The sequence below is a fragment of the Dermacentor andersoni genome, chromosome 4 (genome assembly GCF_023375885.2).
Source record: "Dermacentor andersoni chromosome 4, qqDerAnde1_hic_scaffold, whole genome shotgun sequence".
Taxonomy (NCBI): domain Eukaryota; kingdom Metazoa; phylum Arthropoda; class Arachnida; order Ixodida; family Ixodidae; genus Dermacentor; species Dermacentor andersoni.
In genome coordinates, this window is record NC_092817.1 from 78,194,432 (window position 1) to 78,218,897 (window position 24,466).

General features: G+C 47.5%; 1 protein-coding gene across 2 annotated transcripts in view; it reads left to right on the forward strand.

The window, feature by feature from the left end:
• The window catches only part of LOC126536335 (uncharacterized), a 155,483-nt gene that overhangs the window by 119,743 nt on the left and 11,274 nt on the right, over positions 1-24,466 (forward strand). For both annotated transcript variants that reach the window (XM_050183264.2, XM_055073946.1), the window contains exons 28-30: positions 10,975-11,057; positions 20,734-20,844; positions 20,922-21,035. In XM_050183264.2, the coding sequence (XP_050039221.1) occupies positions 10,975-11,057; positions 20,734-20,844; positions 20,922-21,035 (308 nt within the window). The remainder of the gene's footprint in view (positions 1-10,974; positions 11,058-20,733; positions 20,845-20,921; positions 21,036-24,466) is intronic.

The following is a 24,466-nucleotide window of genomic DNA, read 5'->3' on the forward strand; positions in this document are numbered from 1 at the left end:
GACTTCAAGGTTAAGGATTCTAGGAAAAAAGCCTTGCCTTATATTTGAATAAATATGGTGCCTACATAGCACATGTAACAGGAAAAGAAGTGCAATAAACACACAACCAAGAAAATATTTTAATAATTGGTGGTGCCATCAATTCGTGCCAGCCAATTCATAACCATCACCCCTCGCATGTTAAATTGTATCACTTCATTATTTTGTGTACAAAAAATGTTTCAGGGTTCGTAGTGCGCGTTGAAGCTCTTGAAAACCCTGCAATAGTAAAATAGCATTTTGAAGGCCTTGAAAATGCTCAAATAATCAAGTCCTTAATTTTCCTTGAATTTCGTCAGTAAATTTTCGTTCAGCCAGTTTTTAGCGGATGCCTCTTGAACGCCTGGCAACTGTGTACTCGAGCCAACAAAGCATCCAATCCAATTTGTTTCTGTAGCCACAAAGCAGTAGAGTGGTGTTAGCGCTTATGGTGGCATTAATACAAGGAATCCACCCAGCCCATCAACGAATACATCCAGTAGTAGAAATAAAGGAAAAATGGTTTATTTTACATTAGTTACACGGCTCCAGTTATGGAAGCCCACTCCATGCATGAGCATGTTAAACGTCCGAGCTCACATCAAGACACGTCGGCCCCACTGCACGAAAAGTCTCCGCTTTTAATAGCGTCATTTTCCCTAGGCGACTCGACTTGGGAATCTGATGGTTGTATCGCAGCCAATCACAATCGTCGAATCAGTTGTGACGCCCATGCTATCGCAACATTCTGCAGCACGCCACCTCCAAAGCATCCCCCCTCTGATGGGGTGGAATATGTAGCAGGATAGCACCGTGGTAATCCAAGGTCGGCGCCATCTTTCGGTAGCATTTGATGTTGGCCCTGTTCATCATTAGTTCAGGCTGTCAGGTAGTGGTGGGGGGGGGGGGGGTACCTTTTCTGTAATCGTCAGCAGTTAGTGTCAACTGCGTTGACTTCTTGGTAGGCGCTGATGGATTAGTGGGGGTTGCATCATTGCAAAGGGCTAATTAATGCCTTTGGTCGTGTTGAGACGTAACAGTGGTTACAGCGGCAGCATTGACCAAAACTGAGCCTAACTTCGTTGTGGGAAACATTGTGTGCGGATAATCACAGTCATGTCTTTCACAGCTGTGATATGCTGGAAAGGTGCAATTTCCAGCAGTTGTGGTTAAGCAGTGGTACGTATAAGGAGAGAATTTCTCCAGATGTGTTAAACTCGCATCGGGCAAAGTGCAAGCCATGCAGGAAAACCTTTGACATATTATATTGACACGTGTACTTATCTTTATCGGGCGACCACGTTTCGCCACCTAACAAATGTAATTGCACAGCGCGGGACGCGCCTGCATATATCCGAAGTTTCTGGAAAGTTATCGATGCTTCTACCCGGCTGTCTGTTGTCGCCGAACGTTGTGTTATCTGATTCCATCGCGTGACGCGAATGGTGTAGAACATTGTGGAAGGCACGCGGGTCCGAACGATTAGTCTGGAACATTCAACGACTGCTGTATAAAAGCCGACGCGCTTGCCTCGCTGATCAGATTTCCGACGATTGCCGACTGTGTTCGCCGCTTTCGTTGTGCTATAAGTGTAGCCTGTATTGTGGGCACAGGTTCGCCCAATAAAATCTAGTTTTGCCTTTCACAGTATTGCTACTGTGTTCTTAACGTCACCACCACGTGACATCTGGTGGAGGTGCTTGTGCGTTCATGTACCGAATGCCCCCGCAAAGCCGCGATCCAAGCCCGAAGCCCGAGGACAGAACCAACATCGTCCAAGACCAGCGTGCTAGCCGCAGACTGCAAGGACTGCCCCCAGAGCACGGACTTCTACCTGAGACGACAAAGAAGATCGTGGTCAAGACAACCCCAATGGCTGCCCCAGCGTCCCCCGTTATCCTACAACAACCTCGGGACCCACCAACCTTCTATGGAGCAGCGACTGAAGACCCGGAATCATGGCTGGAGACCTACGAACGAATCGCAACATTCAACAACTGGGACTCCGGCGAGAAGCTGCGGCATGTCTACTTCACCTTAGAAGACACCGCCAGAACTTGGTTTGAGAACAGGGAATCGACCTTGACAACGTGGGACCTGTTCCGTACCGGCTTCCTACGCACCTTTACAAGCGTCGTGCGCAAGGAAAGGGCTGAAGCTATGCTGGACGCCCGAGTGCAGCTGCCAAACGAGAACGTCGCCGTCTTTACGGAAGAAATGAGCCGTTTGTTCCGCCACGCTGACCCGGATATGGCCGAGGAGAAGAAAGTTCGCTTACTGATGCGTGGTGTAAAGGAGGAACTTTTCGCCGGGATGGTAAGAAGCCCACTGAAGACCGTCGAAGAGTTTCTTCGTGAGGCGACGAACATTGAGAAGACACTCGAGATCCGTAACCGGCAATTCGATCGCCGCACGAACTATACAAACTACGCTGGGGTTCAATCACTGGCCACCGACGACCTACGCGAGACTGTCCGAGCTGTCGTGCGGGAGGAGCTACAAAAGCTGTTCCCATCATCACAGCCTCAAGTGGCTTCGATTGCCGACGCCGTGCGTGAGGAGCTCCAACAACAACTTGGAGTAGCCCCTGAATCGCCGCAGCCTGAGCCGCAAGCGATGACCTACGCCGCCGTCGCGCGCCGTCAAGGTCCCCCTCCGCGACCGCGCCAGGGCCCTGTCATGCCGCAGTTCCGTCGTCCGCCGCCGCCGCAGCCAGCACGACCACCCGTCGTCCAGCGCACGTACGCAAGGAAGACGGACATTTGGCGCGCTCCTGACCACCGCCCGCTCTGCTACCACTGCGGAGAAGCGGGTAACATCTACCGACGATGTCCATACCGGGAGATGGGACTGCGAGGTTTCGCCGTCAACGCTCCGCGCCCGCAGCAAGGTGAACGCCCTCGCGATATCGCCGACTACCTCGCCGCTACTCAGTGGAGCTCTCGACGACCGTCGCGTTCGCCATCACCAGGCCACTACCTCTCGCCGCAGCGCCGACCATACACTGGCCCAGCCCGGGGCCGGTCAGCGAGCCCATATCCGGAAAACTAAAGGCAGCAACCGATGGAGGTGCGGTTGCTGTTCGTCGAACTGACGAAGATCCTCCGCCGTTGACAAAGACGCCGAAGAAACCATCTCGACGACATAATAACGACACGCCGCCGTCCCGAGGAAGTCAGGAAGCCAAGACTACACCGACGAAAGACGACTTGACGATGCGACGTACCAGCTTCAGTTCAACACGACGCAGTCGTGATCCGACGCCAAGATCCAACTGCAACGCAAGACAAAGAACCAACGACCTCAACGTGCTTCTAGACGGCCACGCAGTCACCGCCTTAGTCGACACAGGCGCCGATTACTCAGTCATGAGTGGACACATTGCCGTCCAGTTAAAGAAGGTTAAGACTGCATGGGAAGGCCCTCAAATTCGGACCGCTGGAGGACACCTGATTACGCCGACAGGAATGTGCACGGCAAGAATTACCATTTACGACCGGACTTACCCTGTCACCTTCGTTATCCTCCAACAGTGTTCACGAGACGTCATTCTCGGCATGGACTTCCTCAACCAACACGGCGCAGTCATCGACCTGAAGTCGAAGTCCATAATGCTGTCGGAAGATCATGCGATACCGCCGGAGAGCCCTCGTAGTCACCACGCCTTGAGTGTGCTCGAACATCAAGTGAGCATCCCGCCTCGCTCCAGCATTGTTATTTCGGTCGGCACCGAAACACCCGCTGACGTAGAAGGAGTCATCGAAGGTGACCAACGTCTACTGCTAGACCGTGAAATTTGCGTCGCAAGAGGGATTGCTCGACTACACGGAGGAAACACGAAAGTGTTGCTGACAAACTTCAGCCAGGAGTTCAAGCACATCAACAAGGGCACGACGATCGCATACATCGAGGAAATTCTGGAAAGCAGCAATGCGTTTGTCCTCTCGGATTCCGCCGCATCTACCCCGACGACCTTAGTTCCGGAGCCAGACTTCGACATAAATCCAAGTCTCCCCGCGATTAAGCAACAACAGCTCAGAAGTCTACTTCGACGATACAAAGAGTGCTTTTCGACGTCATCAAGGATTCGACGAACCCCAGTCGCAAAGCATCGCATAATAACCGAAGAGGGCGCTCGACCTCTCCGCCAGAGCCCATACCGAGTTTCGACGCGAGAACGCGAAGCTATAAGGCACCAAGTCGACGAAATGCTGCGCGACGACATCATCCAGCCGTCCAAAAGCCCGTGGGCATCTCCTGTAGTCTTGGTAAAAAAAAAGGACGGAACCATGCGTTTCTGCGTCGATTATCGTCGTCTGAACAAGATCACGAAGAAGGACGTATACCCCCTCCCACGGATAGACGACGCACTGGATCGGCTCTGCAACGCTAAATACTTTTCGTCAATGGACCTCAAGTCTGGCTATTGGCAAATAGAAGTCGACGAAAGAGATCGCGAAAAGACGGCCTTCATCACCCCAGACGGCCTCTACGAGTTCAAGGTTATGCCATTTGGACTGTGCTCGGCGCGTGCAACGTTCCAGCGCGTGATGGACACGGTTTTAGCAGCATTGAAGTGGCAGACCTGTCTCGTTTACTTGGATGACGTCGTCGTCTTCGCCGGAAATTTCGACGATCACCTGAGGCGGCTTGCGACAGTACTAGAGGCCATCAAGTCATCAGGGCTCACTCTGAAGCCGGAAAAGTGCCGATTCGCTTACGATGAGCTTTTGTTTCTAGGCCACGTCATCAGCAAATCAGGAGTACGCCCCGACCCACAGAAGACAGCTGCCATCGCAAAGTTCCCGCAGCCAACCAACAAGAAGGCAGTGCGCAGATTCCTTGGCATGTGTGCCTACTATAGGCGCTTTGTCAAGGACTTTTCACGCATCGTGGAGCCGCTAACACATCTAACCAAATGTGATGTCGAGTTCAAGTGGGAAACGTCGCAGGCCAAGGCATTTCAAGAACTCAAACGACGCATGCAGTCGCCGCTGGTACTTGCACACTTCGACGAGGACGCCGATACCGAAATCCACACTGACGCCAGTAGCCTAGGCCTCGGTGCCGTCCTAGTTCAGAGGAAAGAAGGACTTGAACGGGTGATATCGTATGCTAGCCGGTCGCTGTCAAAAGCGGAAAGCAATTATTCTACGACTGAAAAGGAATGCCTCGCCATCATTTGGGCTACAGCTAAATTCCGCCCTTACCTCTATGGCAGGCCATTCAAAGTCGTCAGCGACCACCACGCGTTGTGTTGGCTAGCTAACTTAAAGGACCCTTCAGGACGGCTGGCGTGGTGGAGCCTCAGACTACAAGAATATGACGTCACGGTAATATACAAGTCCGGAAGAAAACACTCCGACGCCGACTGCTTATCACGCGCCCCCATCGATCCCCCGCCGCAAGACGACGAGGACGACGACGCCTTCCTTGGGATAATAAGCGCGGAAGGCTTCACTAAACAGCAACGAGCAGACCCGGAGCTAAAAGGCCTCGTCGAGTATTTGGAAGGGAACACCGACGTTGTCCCTAGGGCATTTAAGCGCGGGTTGTCTTCGTTCACGCTACAAAACAACCTGCTCGTGAAGAAGAACTTCTCACCAGTCCGCGCCAGCTACCTTCTTGTTGTACCCTCAGCGCTGCGTCCAGAAATACTGCACGCCCTACACGACGATCCAACTGCTGGGCACCTGGGGTTCTCCCGGACGCTGTCGAGAATACAGGAAAGGTATTACTGGCCGCGTCTGACCGCCGACGTCGCCCGTTACGTCAAGACATGCCGAGACTGTCAACGACGCAAGACACCACCGACAAGGCCAACAGGATTACTACAGCCGATCGAACCTCCTCGCCGACCATTCCAGCAGATTGGGATGGATTTGTTGGGGCCGTTTCCGATGTCAACATCCGGGAATAAGTGGATCGTCGTGGCGACGGACTATCTCTCCCACTTTGCTGAAACTAAAGCTCTACCAAAAGGCAGCGCAGCCGAAGTGGCGAAATTTTTCGTCGAGAACATCCTGCTGCGACATGGTGCTCCAGAAGTCCTCATCACCGACAGAGGAACGGCTTTTACAGCAGAGCTCACCCAGGCCATTCTGCAGTATAGCCAGACAAGCCACAGGAGGACAACTGCCTACCATCCGCAGACGAATGGTCTTACGGAGCGCCTGAACAAGACCCTCGCCGACATGCTAGCAATGTACGTCGACGTCGAGCACAATACGTGGGACACGGTCCTGCAGTATGTAACCTTCGCTTACAACACAGCAGTGCAAGAAACAACACAGATCACGCCGTTTAAGCTGGTTTACGGCAGGAACCCGACAACGACGCTCGACGCCATGCTGCCCCACGTCACTGACGAAGAGAATGTTGACGTCGCTAGCTATCTGCAGCGCGCCGAAGAAGCCTGACAGCTCGCCCGCTTACGGATCAAGAACCAACAGAGGACCGACAGCCGACACTACAACCTCCGACGACGCTTCGTCGAGTACCAGCCCGGCGACCGTGTTTGGGTTTGGACACCGATACGCCGACGAGGTCTGAGTGAGAAACTATTGCGCCGCTATTTCGGACCCTACATGGTCATTCGACGTATTGGCGCACTGGACTATGAGGTCATGCCAGACGGAATTTCGCATTCACAGCGGCGCCGCGTACGATCTGAAGTGGTCCACGTGGTGCGTCTGAAACCCTTTTACGGACGCTGACGAACTTCCTTATTTTATTGTTTTCTTTGCTACGGGTGTTTTTCTTTATTACTTTCGTTTGTAAGCAGCATCAGGTCGATGCTTTTTAAGAGGGGGGTATTGACACGTGTACTTATCTTTATCGGGCGACCACGTTTCGCCACCTAACAAACGTAATCGCACAGCGCGGGACACGCCTGCATGTATCCGAAGTTTCTGGAAAGTTATCGATGCTTCTACCCGGCTGTCTGTTGTCGCCGAACGTTGTGTTATCTGATTTTATCGCGTGACGCAAATGGTATAGAACATTGTGGAAGGCACGCGGGTCCGAACGATTAGTCTGGAACATTCGACGACTGCTGTATAAAAGCCGACGCGCTTGCCTCGCTGATCAGATTTCCGACGATCGCCGACTGTGTTCGCCGCTTTCGTTGTGCTATAAGTGTAGCCTGTATTGTGGGCACAGGTTCGCCCAATAAAATCTAGTTTTGCCTTTCACAGTATCGCTACTGTGTTCTTAACGTCACCACCACGTGACAATATATGAGGGAGTCAGCCCTTGAAAGTCACACAAAGAGAGCAAAACACTTTGAGAACATGGAAGTGACTACGGCACATAGTACCAATGTGGTGCCACTTGACAACAACTATTTATGAGCAGTGCATCAAGCCAGCACGATCAACGTCATCGGATGTGAGCAGCCTGTGCAAAGCGTGGGACCGACACGGAGATACTGTGGACCCTGGAAGTGGTAACATTGTATTATTCCTACATCTTGTCGTCACACACAGGGAAATTGTTCAAGAAAATGTTCCCGGAAAACGAAATTGCTAAAGCATTTTCCTGTGGTGAAAAGAAATCTGCATACAGAGTGCGCCATGACCTGAGGCCATTTTTTCTCGTGCCTACAATGTGAGTTAGAGTAGTCTGATGGCTACACCATTTTGTTTCATGAGTCTTTAACGACTGCCTGTAGAGAAAACAGATGGACATCCATTTGCGTTGCTGAAGCACAATGCCCGAGCATGTAACCACAAGATAATACATGTCGGCGTTCGTGGGACATTCGACTGCAGGAGACCTTCAGGAGAAGCTTCTGGGTGCCTTGGCAGATTTGTCACTGGCAAAGGCTGTCCAGCTGTCTATGGATCATGTTCAGTGTTTAAGACTTGGGCACTTGTGAACTACATACAATACATAGCACTTACAGGGTGGATCTTGTTGCCAGCAAGTAGGGCCTAGAGAGTCTTCTTTCAAGTCTTAATGGAATTTTCCATGATGTGCCAGTGTGAAGGGAAGACTTCCCTACTGTGGCAGGCCAAATGACATTTCCTCTCAACTTTGGTGCTCATCGCTGCATAGAAAATATTGCTGTGATTGAACGTGCCATTGCAATGTGCGGTGGCATGATAGGTACGTGGAATGTTAAAAAAAAAAAAAGAGGTGAACACACCAAAGTGTGCGGCATTCACACAGCTCTGTGACTTTTGGTAGGACCCACTGCTGTTGGCCAAAGTGAAGTTTGCTCTCGGCAGCGTGATGATTCTGAAACCATTCCTCATGGCATACCAACTGGACAAACCACTGATGTTGTTTTTGAAAGGAGATCTGGAATGTCTTGTGATCACTTCTCGCGAGATTCACGAAGTGGTCAGTGCTGTCAGCTTCCACAGGAATTGTTGGCATGCTCAAAATGGACCTAGTAGACCCAAATAACCATGTATCCGCAGGGAAAGTTGACATTGGGCATGCTGCTGAATGAGTAGTCAAAGCAGCCAGCGAAGGCAAGCGCCAAAGACATATTTGCCTGCAGGATGAAATGCAGACAGTTCCTTATGAGTACAAGCAAGAAAATTGTGGAAAAAGCCCGCTGACCTACCATCTTCTTAGGAGCCTGTCTTCGCTCGACCCCCACCAAAGGACCTCAAAGCCAGATGAGTTCCTTACAGGCTTCACATAGACGATTGGGTGAGCAGGAGCGCTATTCTGTCCTTGGTGGATACACAGATCTTCTGCTAGAGAAGGAACACAACCTGTGACAGTTTGATTAACACTCTTTTAGCTTAGACGAGTTCTGGCTTGAGCTACTGAAGGTTGCACATCCTATATGCCCTTGTGGAAAGTTGTCCGACTTCTTCTCTTCTTGAGCCATGGGCAAGCAACTGATAAAAGAGGCTTCAGCATCAACCGTCGGGTCTCTGTCGAAAACCTGAAAGGGATCTCGTATATGTTGCAGCGAATCATTTGCAATGCGGTAAGCAAGGCTGGTGGCGCCCTGGACATTGGAATAACGAAGGAGTTGTGTATATCTGTCTCGGCTGCACATAACCGCTATCGGGCCTACTTGGAGGATTTAAAAAAAAAGTGCTCAAGCAGTCAAAGGTGTCAAAGAGAAGCCACAGAGAAGAAAACATACACAGTATCAAGACAAAGAAGAGGAGGCTGGAAGCAACAATTGCCAATTTAACAGGTTGTGCTGACAGCTACGCTAAGTGGGCAAAAGCCACAAGCAACATCACCTTCATTGTGAAGCTTAACAGCTTAAGAAAAATGGCAAAATAAATGACTCTCGAGCTTGCAGAAGTAGATGACAAGCTGAAGGGAATGCTTCGGGACCTTAATCTTGAGTCCGCTGTTTGAAAATCTTGAATCCGCCTCATTTTTGTGTTTGTGTGCAATACGTCTAAATTTTGAGGTAAATCAGTTTAAGCAAACCGACAAAAGGGATGTTGAAACCTGCAGAAAACAATGCAATAAAACCTGCAATAAACAATAAATGAGTTGAGAAAGAAGCTGTGAAAACTTTCTTAGTTAGCCATTGATTGTGAAAAATGTACCTGCTTTTGCTTGTGTGCAGTAAAAGATGTGCTTCCATGCTTTAAAAGATGGTGTTGTCTTTTTCTACAATCTCAAAAATTGTTGTTTCAAGTCCTTGAAAATTCTTTGTTAGTGCCTTGAAAGTCCTTAAAGGGCCCCTCACCAGGCCCATAGCAAATTTTGGTTATACGCTGAAAGTTGTGACGTCTCCTTTAGGGAGTGTTGTGTTGCAAAATATTTTCAAATCGGCTCATTAATAGCCGAGATAGAAATATTTCAGTGCCGTGAACCCATGATTTCAGCAGGCATGCTCCACTGCCAAGCAAGACGCTCTTTCTACTCGCACCATCTAGCCTCTGCAAGCGAAATTCCTTCCCTGCGTTCTCCCATACCAGGCTTCGAGGATCGTGTGACGCATACGTCACAGGCCCTGCCTTCATCTATCTTTCTCCTCGCTTTCTTTTCTTTTTTCTTTGGCACTACGTACTTCCGCTGACGGCGTCGTGGGCAAGCTGTTGTCTCGTTTGCGTAGCGCACAAGGAAACATGACTAGCGGTATAATTCAGTGCTACACGAATACTGAGGCAGTACAAGCGGATCGCAGAGCATGATCACGCCCTGGAACACGGTAAAAGATGGTATAGTTTCAGTACCTGTGCATGGGACCGCACGACTGTGGGAACAAGCAGATAAAGCGGAAGTACATCTCTCTTGCTTCTGTGCGAAGTAAAGCAAAAAGCACGCAGACATTCCGTTTGTGTCTTTTGTTATTTCTCTAAACTTCAATTCGTCAATTCAAGCAACAGATCACAAGAACAACGGATGATGCCTGAAATAATTCTCGAAGTCACGTGTCACCACGAGCGACGTCCCACTGCGGACGCCAGTACGTAGGCGCAGGCACATGAGTACATCATCCTCCGGCTTGGAGCGGCCGTGAGGAGAAGGAAAAACGGTGTTCGGTTTTAAATTTCAGATCTTTCCACGGCGCGTAGCGATGTAATACTTTGCAGACACGATCATTATCGCGCCAACTGACAAGCACAGAGCAATGTATGCTCTGTGCTTGTCAGCTCAAAATGGTCAGACCTGGTGAGGGGCCTTTTAAAAACTCTTGAATGTTTTTCTTTACTGAAACTATGAACCTTGCATTAGTACTGTACATAATTTGAATACATTAGGAGGTCCCAAACTAAATACTGTCTGGGGGACCTTCCATTAAATATGGATACATTTTTCTTCTTTCCTTCAAAAATAATTATTTTTTCAATGTGCGAATACAATTCAAAACCTTAGCTTTGAATTTGCAGTTGCTCTGGTTTATTCCTTTTCTTCATAGTGTGCAGCAGATTTATTGTCTGCTAAAAGTTGTGATGTGCTTTCTTGTCTTCCTTGTCTGAAATTGTGCTCTTGAAAACATTGATGCTTATCATCTGATTTCAGGTGGCCTCTCAACGCAAGGGTCTGGGGATAACTTCAGGCTTGTTTTGGACATCTATAAGATGATTTCTGACATAAAATCAAAGGTAAGACAGGTCAGCCATTCTTAGCGTGCAGTGCCAGATGCCTCATTCTAAATTATTAACATTAATGTTCCTTTTGGGGCTTCCTTTTGGGGCTTTAAGGGACTCTGCTACTATTCTTAATGCTTACAGTGCTTGTTATTTTAGCCAAAAGTTACTGTCAGCAAGAGTGCAGTATTGATTAGCAACAGACTGGTTCACAGACCTCCGAAATCAGATTGTAACAGTACCTACTTTCAATCCTTGTGCCTCCACTCCGCCTTTTTCATTTTCCTGTGCCACAAGCCGCTGGAAACGTTTTGGAAGGGTGCCGGGGCTTTCACCTGTTGATTTGCGTACTTGCATCCATGTTGAGTGAGTCAGTGGCGTGTTTCGTGGATCGCAATGAATTAATAATGGCTTCTCCAAAGCAGCATGTCTTTCCTGGAAGCCACGTAGCGCTCACCGACTACTAGGTGAGAAGGTCTCAGCGCGCTTTTGTGCCAACAGTGCCTAGGTAAAAGCATGCTGTATTCCATCTGCCATCACAGCTGCTCTGGAATTTGTTGTCGCTGATTTCTACGTTTACAGCTCACTTTTTGTGTTCCTTTTACACATTATTTAGACATTTTGTATATTCAAGAAGCCTTCGAGTGCGTTAGATTTAACAGTGCATTTGTTTACATCGACATTACAGCCACAGATCATTGTCAGCTTCACATTGTGGAAATGGCGCACCACTGATATGAAATGCAGTAAAACCTCGTTAAACCATACCCAAAACCGTACCCGTACATTAGTTTCATTTTAAATGTAGTAAAGTCAAATCGCCTGACTCAGTGGCCATTGAACATAATGTGTTTTATATCCGCATAAACCCTACCAGCTTATTGTCCACATATCAGTTAACACGTGTTTCCATTTTTCGTCGCGGAATCACGGCGGTGCGTTGTCCCCATCGGGCAGCCCAGCAGAACAACAGGCCTCGGAGGTCTGAAAAACGGCCTCCAACCGCCCTGTGCGTTTGCGTGTGAAGCCACATCAACATCATTTTGGCGCCATGCCAGAGAGCGTTGGGGTGTAGTGCAAATAAGGGATCGCGTCATGCCAAAGCTCAGATAAAACATATGCCGAGTGCTAAGCATAGAAGAAAAATTAGACATCGTCCATGCTATCGAATGTGACACAAAGAAGTAAGCACTGGCACGCAACAGGGATCTACTTCTGACTGCAGTGTGTGACATTTGGAATGCAAAGAAGTTGCTCGGCAGCACTACTACGACCGCGAAGAGATATCGTCTACGAGGTTCGACTTCTTGCCATCGTTGCCTCTGTTGTTGCCAAAGTGTTGCCTAACGACAGTGATGAGGAAGACACGGAAAGCAACAGCACGGGCAATTCATGCCCAACAGTGGTAGAAGCTGCGCATTGCATCAGCCTCATGAATGCAATTGTCGCGATGAGAACAGCACCCAGCAATAAAAAAAGGCGCCCCGCGACTTCTGCAGCGCTACTGCGCCCTTGCACGGATAATTTGCAACGTCAACGAGGAATTAGCCGTGCGAGAGTTTGCCAAGAAGGGTGGGCTCCAGGCTGAAAAGCTGGCTCGCAGCTTCAGTAAGTTTGAGGCTGCTGTCGTTGCTATGCTGCCGCAGCATCAAACGAAAATGCATGGAGTGAATAAATACTGCCTGCTTTTTCCCTTTTCATTGCACTCTCTCTGAGTTCCGTTTTTGACAGGTAAGTGGGCGATCTGATGCTATTTCGGTTAAGCAGTACTACCGTTTAGTACATACTTTTTCCAAGCTCTGGCCAGCTATGGTTTAACGAAGTTTCACTGTAGTCATAAAGCGTTGCTAAACATGCATATCTGCGCATGTGAGCCACATTGTTCCACCTTGAGATAAGTCAGTAAGCCCCTTAAAGGGACACTAAAGGCAAATATTAAGTCAAGCTAAATATTAATGCTCAAGAATCTCTCAGGCATCAATACTACCGCAAACAGAGCCGTAATAATTGAGAAACTGAGGTAAATGCAGGACATGGTTTGAGACTCCCTCGGGACATTCAAGTACTTGCCTGACGACGAAAGTATTCCTCAGTTAAATTCTGTCACTTGTACTCAACCATTCGTTGCAAAAAACATCCTTGTATTGTATTATAAGACGAAATAAAATGCTACTTGTCCAGTTCTATTTGATTTTTTAGAAAAAAGAACTTAATTGAAATTACCCGACAACGACTTGGGTGGTCGAAAGGGTTCATTTTCGCCCACGCTTTCACATTTCAGTACTTTCTTGATTGCGTAGTGCTGTGCTGGTTTTGCTGGCTCACGAAACTTGCACAAACTGCAAGTAGCAGAGAATTCAACTTTTATGTGATGCCACGGGATGCCCGAACGGTCTACTCCACTTGACCAAAAAAGCAGCTGCAGTGGCGAATCCACCGCTCTGTCTTGGCTCGGTATCGCTGTCTGTCGGGGGCCGTTTTACTCACCGACGGCAGCAAAGGGTAGTGATGGCACATGCAACGTCACCACTCCTTTGTGTGATGGGAGATTTGAATTACGGAAAAGGTATTTATACACTTCAGATGCAATTTTCTCGTAAACTAAGTCTCGGCACGAAACAAGCATTGTGAGGTTTCCGGAATGGTATTTAAAAGTCTATGTCCGACGTAGTAGTTCTGTGGAAACCCGCAAGGTGGAGAGAAGTAATTAACAAAGGGCAAATCAGACATCCACCCATTCGTAGCAATTGCTACAAAGGAAACCCATACGGGTATCTTGAAAGAAAAGCCTCAGAGTTGAAGAAAAATTCGTCCTGGTCCGGGACTCGAACCCGGGACCACCGCCTTTCCGGGGCAGCCCAGAAAGGCGGTTTCAACTCCGAGGCTTTTTTTCGAGATACCCGTATGGGTTTCCTTTGTAGCAATTGCTATGAACGGGTGGATGTCTGATTTGCCCTTTATTAATTACCTCTCTCCACCTTGCGGGTTTCCGCAGAACTACTACGTCAAACACTGGCCTTTGTCTCGTGTTGCCAACAAATTCGACTTCGCCCTGCCATCTCCTAGCCGCCTAGTTAGCTCAGATGGTAGAGTGGCTGCCCCGGAAAGGCTGTGGTCCCGGGTTCGAGTCCCGGACCAGGACGAATTTTTCTTCAACTCTGAGGCTTTTCTTTCGAGATACCCATATGGGGTTTCCTTTTTAGCAATTGCTACGAACGGGTGAATGTCTGATTTGCCCTTTATTAATTACTTCTCTCCACCTTGCGGGTTTCCACAGAACTACAACGTCAAACACTTGCCTTTGTCTCGTGTTGTCGACTAGACACCTCGACCGCCTCCGGCTTTCCCTTCTTGTGCCTACGCCTTCTCTGTTTGTCCTTATTCGCACACGCACTTGAAATTTCGTTACTCTCTTGGGTTTCACAAATTTACTCTGGCCTGTTCGAAAATAAATAGGCAACTTTTTCCGGCAGGCTGGCTGAACTTGCCGTCTCCGTACAAACTTGGCCTAACGGGCCCTCTGTTTCACGTGCCCCTTTTGGCAGACTGGCCGAATTTGCCACCTCCGTACGCATTTGGCCTATCAGGCCCTCCATTTTTTGTGTGGGAAAACCGCTGCTCTCTACTGCCTTCTCCTCACTTCCGGCTACTAACACGTTTTGACTCGTCACTGCGCAGCTGCCTCGGGTCCTCTGACCGCTGCTCAATAGGGAACACTTCTATCAGTTTCCCAGTCTCCTCACGTGTTTTTGCCCTGAAAGCTCCCATATTGGAGAAGGGTTCTCCTCACTCTGTGAACGTTTGCTCTGACCCATTCGAAGAGCCATAGCTGACTTGCTCTGGCAGGCTGGCCGAAATTGCTGCCTCCGTGCACACCTGGCCGTTCTCTGAAAGCTGTCCCATATATGACTTCAGCAGCTGCAGGTTGTTATCGGAGTCCTCAATTGTAGCGAATACCACCCGCTGCTCACAGCTACTGGCCATCTGGCCTTTCTCTCCACAGTTGTAACAAACAACTCTCTTCCGTGCCTCCGACGCATGCGCACTGTCTGCAGGCACCTTCGTTTCTTGCACTACTTTAGCTGCGTCACCCTCTCTATCCTGATACATGCCAGGGGGATTTGAAGTCTCTGGCTTCAAATTCCTACGGAACAACTTGTTACCCTTTTGTTTCCCAGCACCACATCGCGCTTTGTCGCTTCTCTCTGGTTGGCACGGTGTACTGCGAAAACTTTGGTGTGTGCAGCAATCCTCAGAGAATTCTGCCTCTTTCTCTTTTTGGCCTTCGAAGCCAACATAAAATTCTAACCCGAAGTGTCTGAACAAAGCCTTTTTAGCCCTATCGTAGTCTCACGCTTTTTCCTTGGACAAGCAGTTCATGAAACAGCGATACTTAACGGGATTAGCGCAGATAATCTCTCTGTCCACAAGTCCCGGCCGACACCCTCTTTCTCACACGCGCTTTCAAAACCGGCGAGGAAATTAACTATATCCTCGTCTGCCGTGAAAGTGTGGAGCTGGCGTCGCACTATCTGCCATCTAAGTATCTGACCTTTCCGCTCAAGCTCTGCTATCCTAAGAGCATGCCGTTGTGCTGCCTCCTGCTCGTGCCTCTCATGCCCCTCTGCTTCTCGCTTGCGCCTTTCTGCCTCTTCACGCTTGTGGATTTCTGCTTCACGCTCACGCCTCTCTCGCCTCTCTACTGCTTCATGCTCACACCTTTCACAATCCTCTGCTTTTTGTTTTCTTTCAACAGTGGTTTCCCTAGCCTTGTCAGCTTCCTCAAACATCACTTCTCCTTTCGTGACTTCGAGAACTGCTGTTTTTGTTTTTGCGGAGCCGGCGGAAATGCCCAATTCCTCTCGTATTCGAAGTAGGTCCTGCACTTTGAATTTCTCCATAGTGAACGGCGCCGCTGCCTCTGCTTTTTGCTTTCTTTCAATGATGGCTTCCCCAAGCCTCGTCAGCTTCATCGACTGCTACATCTTCTGCGTTCATGATGTCGAGAACTGCTTCTTTTGTTTTTGCGGAGCCGGCGGAAATGCCCAACTCCTCACAATTTAGAAAGAGGTCCTGCACTTTGAATTTCTCCATAGCGAATTTGTTTGCCTTCGAAATTCACCCTTCCTTAAATATGCAATTCCTTATTTACAGAAGGTGAATATTCAAAACAGTGCCCACCAGAAAACACTCATACTCTCCTGGCATCTGCTTTGTTGTACTAGAGAGAGTTCTGGCGACATGAAGAGCAAACATTAGGCACTAGCTAGCCCGTCCTTATCGCTACCATCAAGAGATTGAAGAATTTCTCAGCGCTCCTTCCTTACCAAATAATTTTTCTGGCCTCACTGGCCTCCTCCCAACTCCTCTCCTCATTCTGCAAATGCTCCAATTGCTGCCTTTTGCAGGGCCAACCGAAATGCCCATCTGCTCATGAATTTCGAGGAGTTCTTGGATTTGCAACTTCTCCACGCTCACCGTGCACCCTGTGTTTCTACCCCACTAGCAATTTCGCTCACGGGACACTTAATTATTGGTCTACGAGACAAAGTCACTAATAACGCCGAAAATAATTATCGACTGCCTGCGCTAATGAGTCTGGCAAAAAGAAAAGCAAACACGTAGCGCTCACCACACCGATGTAGCCAACGCCAACCGATATCACCGCTGCCACCACTGTTGTGAAATTGGGGTCCATATGGCCAACGAAGGTTCCATGGATAGAGCCGTGCCAGGTGCCGGGAGAAAGAAGGGTTCCAAGTGATGTTGAAGAGAATGAAAGAAAGATTATATTAAAAAAAAGTACATGGTTCAGTTTTACAACACGGCTCCAACTATCGGAGCACATTATGGTAGCGTCCTTGCATGTCCGAACGTCTGTCTTTTCACAGTCGTCCGGATCCACTTTTTATTCCCTTTTCTTCCCTCTTTCCCTCGTTGAGGGAATTCACTGGCCAATCACAAACGCCGAATCATTGACCACCTATATCATCCCTCACTGGTCTCCAACGTGGTGCTCCTGTCCCCCGCCTGGTGCTGCTTTCTCCAACGTGTTGCTTGGGCCTCCACCGTGGTGCTTGGGCCTTCACCGTGGTGCTTGGGTATCCACCATGGCACAATACGAGGCATCCACGTCACAAACTGAATCTGCTGCCGACACTTTTCCCAGGAGTTCTCGATGATGACCCTGTCATCGATCAGTGGCCTCTTCGCGACAGTCCTCCACCGTGGTGCTTGGGCCTCCACCGTGGTGCTCGGGTCTCCACCATATCACAATAGGACCATCTGCTGTCAGTGCTTTTCCCAGGGAGTTCTCAGCGATGACCTTGTCATCGATCAGTGGCCTCTTCATGACAGTCAGGAGCGGTGGCATTGCTATTTTCAAACGAGCTGCCTTGAAGTGAAGTGAATGATGAGGTGTGAACATCAACCGTGACAACTGCATATCACTGGTGGGGCATCCCCCGCTCTGAAGGACCACCCGGCACAACAGCGCGAATGCGCCATGAAAACAGCTGTTCGCCGCAGCCGTGAAGTTGCGCTCTCAGACACAGAGATGGTGCGAGCCATGTAAACCAGGGGCTGTAAACCAGGGTCTCCCAGTTCGAATTAACCGTTGTGGATACCGACGCATTCAAATTATCAGGAACTTTCCCCTATTGAAATACACAGGGCTGTGTTGGGATCAGGGCATCAGTTCGAATTAACTGAGTTCGAATTAACAAGCTTTTACTGTACTGCTCATCATCTCTTGGCTTGTCAGGTGCTTTGGCTCTGTCTCACGCAGCTGTAATAGCATAAAACATTTCATCGGCCAACTAAGCACATTCAGCTGAAGGAAAGCTTTATTTTAATGATGGGCACAGGACTGTGCCTGTCGACCATTGCCGTTGTCAGTGCTCTCGTTCTTTGCACTGTAGCAAGCAGCTGGCTTTGAAGATGTCGTGGGTCGGCACTTACGATTACATCATCATGTTGTCATCAACTGTGACCTATTTATCAGCCTTTGCAAACTTTGCAGCCACTGATGCACTGGAACAAGCAGCGTATGAGTTGAGTGATTCCTAGAGCAGTGCAGCAGAACTACTTCTGATATTGGCACGCTCTTCAATAGCTGTGATTGGCACTAGCCAAGAGCGCACCTTGGTGACCTCTGTAAGGCATAATGGCAGAATGGCTACATGACATTTGTTGTAAAGCAACAAATCAGCCGTTTGAGACTCCTAAATTTCTTTGTTGTGCAGGCAAATTCGTTGTAGTGGTCTTGGTTGTTCAGCACTTACTCAGTAGTTCTTGTTGCTTCTGCTGCCATCGTTTCACAAGCTCGCCTCATCATTGCCCTGCCAAAGCTTCTCATCCTTCATGCCTACTGTAGTGTTTGAGATTTTCGTCGCCTTGAAGCTCTTGACAACAGTCTCAAACAAAACTGCACGCCATGCATTCAACATTCATGCACACACTTTTTGCAGCGATGCACTTTTTATGCGCCTGAGAGCGCGATGCAGCTAAATGAGCCACAGCACAGCCGATACTGTTGAAGCAGTTGAAGCGCACTTGATCTATGCCACGTGGTTCCGTAATACGGTGATGATGATGCCATCATCTGCATCAGCAGCAGTACAGCAAATAGTGCCATCTAATAGTGGTTTGCAGAAATTAACCAGCACATGGGTACACATGTGATGCTTAGTGAAACTTCATTTTTCTAAATTTTTGGACTCGAAGATGGTGGTGTAGACCTTACACGAGTACATATGGTAGCTTGGGTAATTTGAGCTACTCTCTTGTCGTAAGATTTGCTCTTGCGTGACCAAATGTCTGTAATGAGTGAGAAGAAAGTTGTCAAGGTACTTTTTACATGCAATTACTCAAAAGTGCAACGTTATTTACTGCACAGCCATCTTCTAGACATGCTGTAGTCCCAGAGGTTTCCCATCCAACAATTAATCACGCCACTGTTAGCATGGCAGTGCAAACACGTGCTCTTTGTTTTTTCTGTTTTACATTTCATTCTAGCCAACAGTGCACAAATGGTGCAGCCTTGCATGTCGAGTGCGTGTGGTTTTATACCTCAAGTTCTTTATACCGTGGTTTTATACCGAGGTTCTATATTGAGGTTCAATATTGAGTCTAGAAGCGTACGGTGAGGGGCTAGTTGGTATGACATTATGAGAACAAAGAAAAACTGCGCAAAAAAGAACAAGACAGAGAAAGAACCACACGACACGGTCGTGTGGTTCTCTCTCTGTCTTGTTCTTTTTTGCGCAGTTTTTCTTTGTTCTCTGCGCCCGTGTCATGTGGTTCTTTCTCTGTCTTGTTCTTTTTTGCGCAGTTTTTCTTTGTTCTCAATATTGAGGTTTTATTCTGTGCCACCACCACATTATCAGTGGCGGTATAATGTGGGTATATGCACGTAGAACGTAATCATATATTAACAAACAATCAATCACTTAGTGGCAGAGAGTTAACTTTTGTTTATGGAGTTGGTGAGGTTTGGAGCATAATGATGCAGTGGCAGACTGGCAGAATGTCACACAGACATCGCTAGCGTGCACTCTGTAGCATCACAGAGAACGCAGTAGATAGTGATCAGGCAAAGTGCAGTGTGTTTCAGAGGTTCAACCTTACAAACCCATCTACCACGAGCTCCGTACTTGTCTGAGCTGAAGCTGGCATGCAAATGGTCTATATTGAATAATTGAATTGGAAGTGTTTGGGTCTTAGCTGAGCACAGATATCTAAGAAACAATAACAGAGGTGCTGATAATGACATTGTACATTAATAGCAAGTCCTACTTCAAGCATGGCTTCCTACTCGAATTAGTCCTACTTCAAAATTAGGACCATTTCTTCTGTTCAGATGTGTGTCATCATGATTTGAAACATGAAACAGATAGAAACTGGTTGGAATACTTGTTGCACTAGATCACACGAAAGTACAAGGTGCAGTCACTCTGTAGCCTGTATATAAGTACATAAGTATAATGTACATTTCGGAGCCTGAATCAAGCCACAGTTACAAATGCAGGTGAACCTTGAAACACGACAATCCATTCTAGTTGTAGGATGTATAAGGCTGACATCTGTGCATCAAAAAGTAGTCCTTATGCCTTCATGCCACATTTACACTGCAGTCAGTAGCCAAATGTTATATTTGCAATAAATAAGGGTTCATGCCCTCCAAACACTTAGAAATAATACAAACAAGCATCACAAAACCCTAAATTATTCACTGTAATAGTTGTTTATGTGACTCAGTTTCAGTTTTAATACCTAGGAGTTAGATGTATTATAATGTCATCACACATCTGCTCATTCAGTTCCTGAAAGCACAGCCAGATTAAGTGCATGTAGCACTCTTGCACATTTTTTATGAGCAGCATCATCATGCTTAGCATTATTGCAACACGGCATTAGGAAATTTTGCTGTTTACGATGACATGACAGTAATGCTGATGATGACAGGTCCAGAACTTGAAGACCTACTTCAGTATTAAATTAATATGTCTCATAAGTGTTTTCCAGCCTTCATTCTTGCTAAGTGTCATTGTCTTAAGTGTAATAAGCATGTTGTAGAGTTTTGCACAGCTTAGAAAATATGTTCCAGTAGTCATTTAATAGAGTGCCATACTGTATGCATACACAGTAGTCACCTTCTCCAGTTCCTTTCCCTGTCTCTTTTGTGTTGCAGTCAATGCACTTAAGCACTGCCCAGCTTGTCCTTTCAATGAAAAGTGCTTTGCTTGAGTATCGTCTGCAGTTCCAGAGGCAACAGTGCAGTGCCTTAGAGGAAAAACGCAAGGTAAGGATTTCGAGGTTTCATCTTCTCACTATTTCTTACCATGACCTGTTCTTGTTACAATTGACCCTGCCTTTCAGCTCAATGCAGGTCAGGCACCTGCACTAGATGTACTTGATGCAAAGCTCAAGGAAGCAAGACTGGCTATTGAACTACTAAATACTGCCAATAGGGAACTAGATGAAGTTGGAAAGGTAAGTGATGAACATGTGTGTGTACTGAAGGAAACTGCAAGGTGCAGTCTAGTAAGAGCTATAGGTGTGAAAAGAGAGCCTTGTTCTGACACTAACATATTTGACAGAATGGCTTGTTGGTGTGAGAGACTTCACAGAGACAAGTGCCTTGATGAATAGAACATTTTGTCAAAACACTGATGCTGGATGTCCCATTACCTGTCATGGTGACTCAATGTCTGTAACAAACACATGCAATAAAATAAAATAAACTGGCTCTCCCGTAATCGAGAATAGATGTAAGCATGAAATGGCAACTGGCAAAGCAGATTGGCTGGAGATAATACTAGCCCTAATCTTAAAATTTGGGTAGTGCATGTTTGCAATGGCACGCCCCACCACACCACACCTCACCACATCATACAGTGCACTGGTCCGTATGGACGCTGCCCAGCTAGAAGAAGAAAACTGGCTGAAGGGGGCACGACAGAGAGTGAAAGATGCCAAGAAGACTGAGTGCACTGCCCAGTAAAAAGACGACAAGTGCCTGAAGGAGGCGCGGCCAAACATCTCAGCAAATCTCGATTCCTGCTCCACGATCTCGACGCAAGAGGTGACGTGTTGGGCCGCCACTAAGCAAAGGGCTGGCCAAGGTTCGTTCGCTTGCCAAGGCTGGCTGCGTGACGTAATGTTCTTTCCCAACTTTGTCCTTCCTCTATGATGGCAAAGCAACGCATCAGACGCTCCCGGTGCCATGCCGCAGCTTAGCGAGCATCGCACATTGAAAGCAAAGCAGTGCTTCCAGACACATCCAGTGCCATGCCACACAGCACCTCGGCGAGTGCAGTATATCTGCAGCAAATTTAATTTCCCAGAATTGGAAGTGTATAGTGCCCTGCATCTGCCTTTTGAATGTCACTATTGGAAATGACAAATAAAACTTCAGCGTACTAGAAGTTGCAGCTTCAATGATATTGTGAACAAACATTGGAAGAACTCAAAAACATTATTTTTTTTTAACTTGTTTCGGAGTAACTAGTGTATGCAGTCCTGTGCATTCCTGGGGGATCTCGTTTTGTTCTTGCAACTTGCCTAGATGTTCTCGTTTGAGTGCCCGGATAACGGCTCTGGTGCTTTTTTGCTCAAGGTCTCTTGAACATCACCAACCATGGGAGCTGAAAGCATTTCATGCTTAAAATTAAGCAGTGAAAACAGGCTAAAGGGCACTTGCACACAGAAATAAAAAAAAAAGGGGGGGGGGAACGTAGACTGTTGGGCCAGTTGGTGCATCAAGTTGTTGAGCGGAAATATGGGCTGGAAGAACTGGAGTGGACAGGACAGATGCTCACTTACAACTGAAGTTTAATTAAATGTTTTTCAGGAAGCGGAGGGCAGCGCATGCACAGTCAAAAGGCTGATACAAAGCTCAAGCATAATCACATGCAAAAAATACTAACGCCCAAGGAGATATCTAATTTCCTAATATCCTTATACAAGGGGGAGGGGGGAGGGCAAAGGTAGTACTTCGCAGATTTATGCCATTCCGAGCAATTAATAAACCATTGAGGTATGATAAATAAATAAAAAAAACAGGGATTTCTCACACCCTTCAAACGTATGACAATGCTCCTTTTGTTGGGGGCAGAGGTCTTGATGTCATCATCGCAGGTCCCCCAAGGGCCGGTGATGATGGCCTGGGGCTCCCTAGATAGCATCCTCAGCAGCCTTGTGGATTCTGAAGTCAACGCCGATGAGACACTGACAGTGCACTGGTCACGTTGGAACACGAACACTGAAGTGCTTGGTATGCTGCCCAAGCTAATATGTATCTTAGCCAACAGGCCCAGACACAATACCCACGAAATATATATAAATTGTAAGCGACTCCTACCCTATCTAGCCCTAACTAAAAGGCACCGCCTAGCTTCCCAGTGCACATGTGCAACTCAGAGCTACCAAGCTTTGAGGCACACTGGCACATGACTGCAAACATGACACACACACACACACACACACACGCACATGCACACACGCACGCACGGTGATAGCAGAACAAACAAGACACTTTATTGGGTCTTCCCAACAAGACCCACTGGCTTCAGTCACTTGAAAAACAGGCAGTAGGTAGGCCAGCAAGAAGCAGAGGTATGTACTTGTGCTTGCTGCAGCACTCTGACGTCTGATTTCGTTTGCCATGTATGATTTCACTACTTCTCAGCCTCAATTTCGCAATTATGACATGTGCCTCAAAATCAGAAATTAAGTTAATTAGCATGGCTTAGTTAGAGAAATTATTGCTAAAAATGTTCTTGCTGCTAATGCCTCTGCCTGCAACACTTCCTTCCATAAAATTTTCAGGAGTAGACATTTTGCAACCGAGGAGAGAGAGGGGTACATGCATTTTTTCTTTTGTTGTTTCGACACAGCCATTTGACTGCTACATTCACCCATTTTGTATTTTGAACGTATTAACGAAAAAACTAAATGCGAGCTTGACGCAACTTCCTGTGATCACCAAACGTTGCCAGTATAAAGAAATGCACTGCTTACCAGTATTAAAATGTGCTTGAAATGTCTCAAATCAGCATCAGCCAATAAGAGCGCTTCTTGTGCGTATGTGTCCGCACTAATGAACTGTGATGGCAGTTTTTCCTCTTTTCGTGTGCTGCTTTTGCTTTTAGTTTTGCATGGTGAAATACTGTGCTGCAGTTGTCTGAAGCTCCGATCTCCTCTTTATCATGGTACCGAGATGGCTTCATCGTGTCAACGGAAAGCTGCGCGATTCGCAGTATGATAGCACATACCGAAGCCAGATTTTCTACACAATTTCGAAAACAAAGTCTTCTTAGCTAACTTCACACGAGTTTGGCATATCTGGGATCTGGGTATCTTGAAAGCACTTCCAGAAAAAAATTGCCCTTTTGCGCCTTCAGAGCATTGTGGCAAGCAGCAAATGATATCGAAATGTAGGTCTGAACGAGACAAGAAGTGATAATTAGTCACAGAGATGGTAAAATTTATGATACGGGTGTAATTACAGCTAGTATAGTAGAAAATTAACATTTCTTTAAATGCCTGTAAAGAGTGCACCGCCGTAGATATAGACACGTTGAGGCAAAGCCGCTCGCTGTATGGCACACTTTTAAGCAGAGCTAACGCAAGGCAATGATGTCCCAAAGCATCTGAAAGGTGGCTTCACCTGTCTGAAAGGTGGCTTCACGAATTGCCACAGGAAGTTATAAGTATTGGCAGAGTAAGTAAAATTAACAGTATGGGCATAATTAGCACCAATGTAGTTGAAAAGCACTGTCTCTGGGATCTACCTTAGAGGCCCGTCTGCTTTGAGCTCCATACTAGCGAAGAAGCGATAGTTAGTCACAGAGAAAGTAAAATGAGTGATACGGGTGTAATTGTAGCCAATATAGCATAAAATTGACTACATTCCTCTAAAC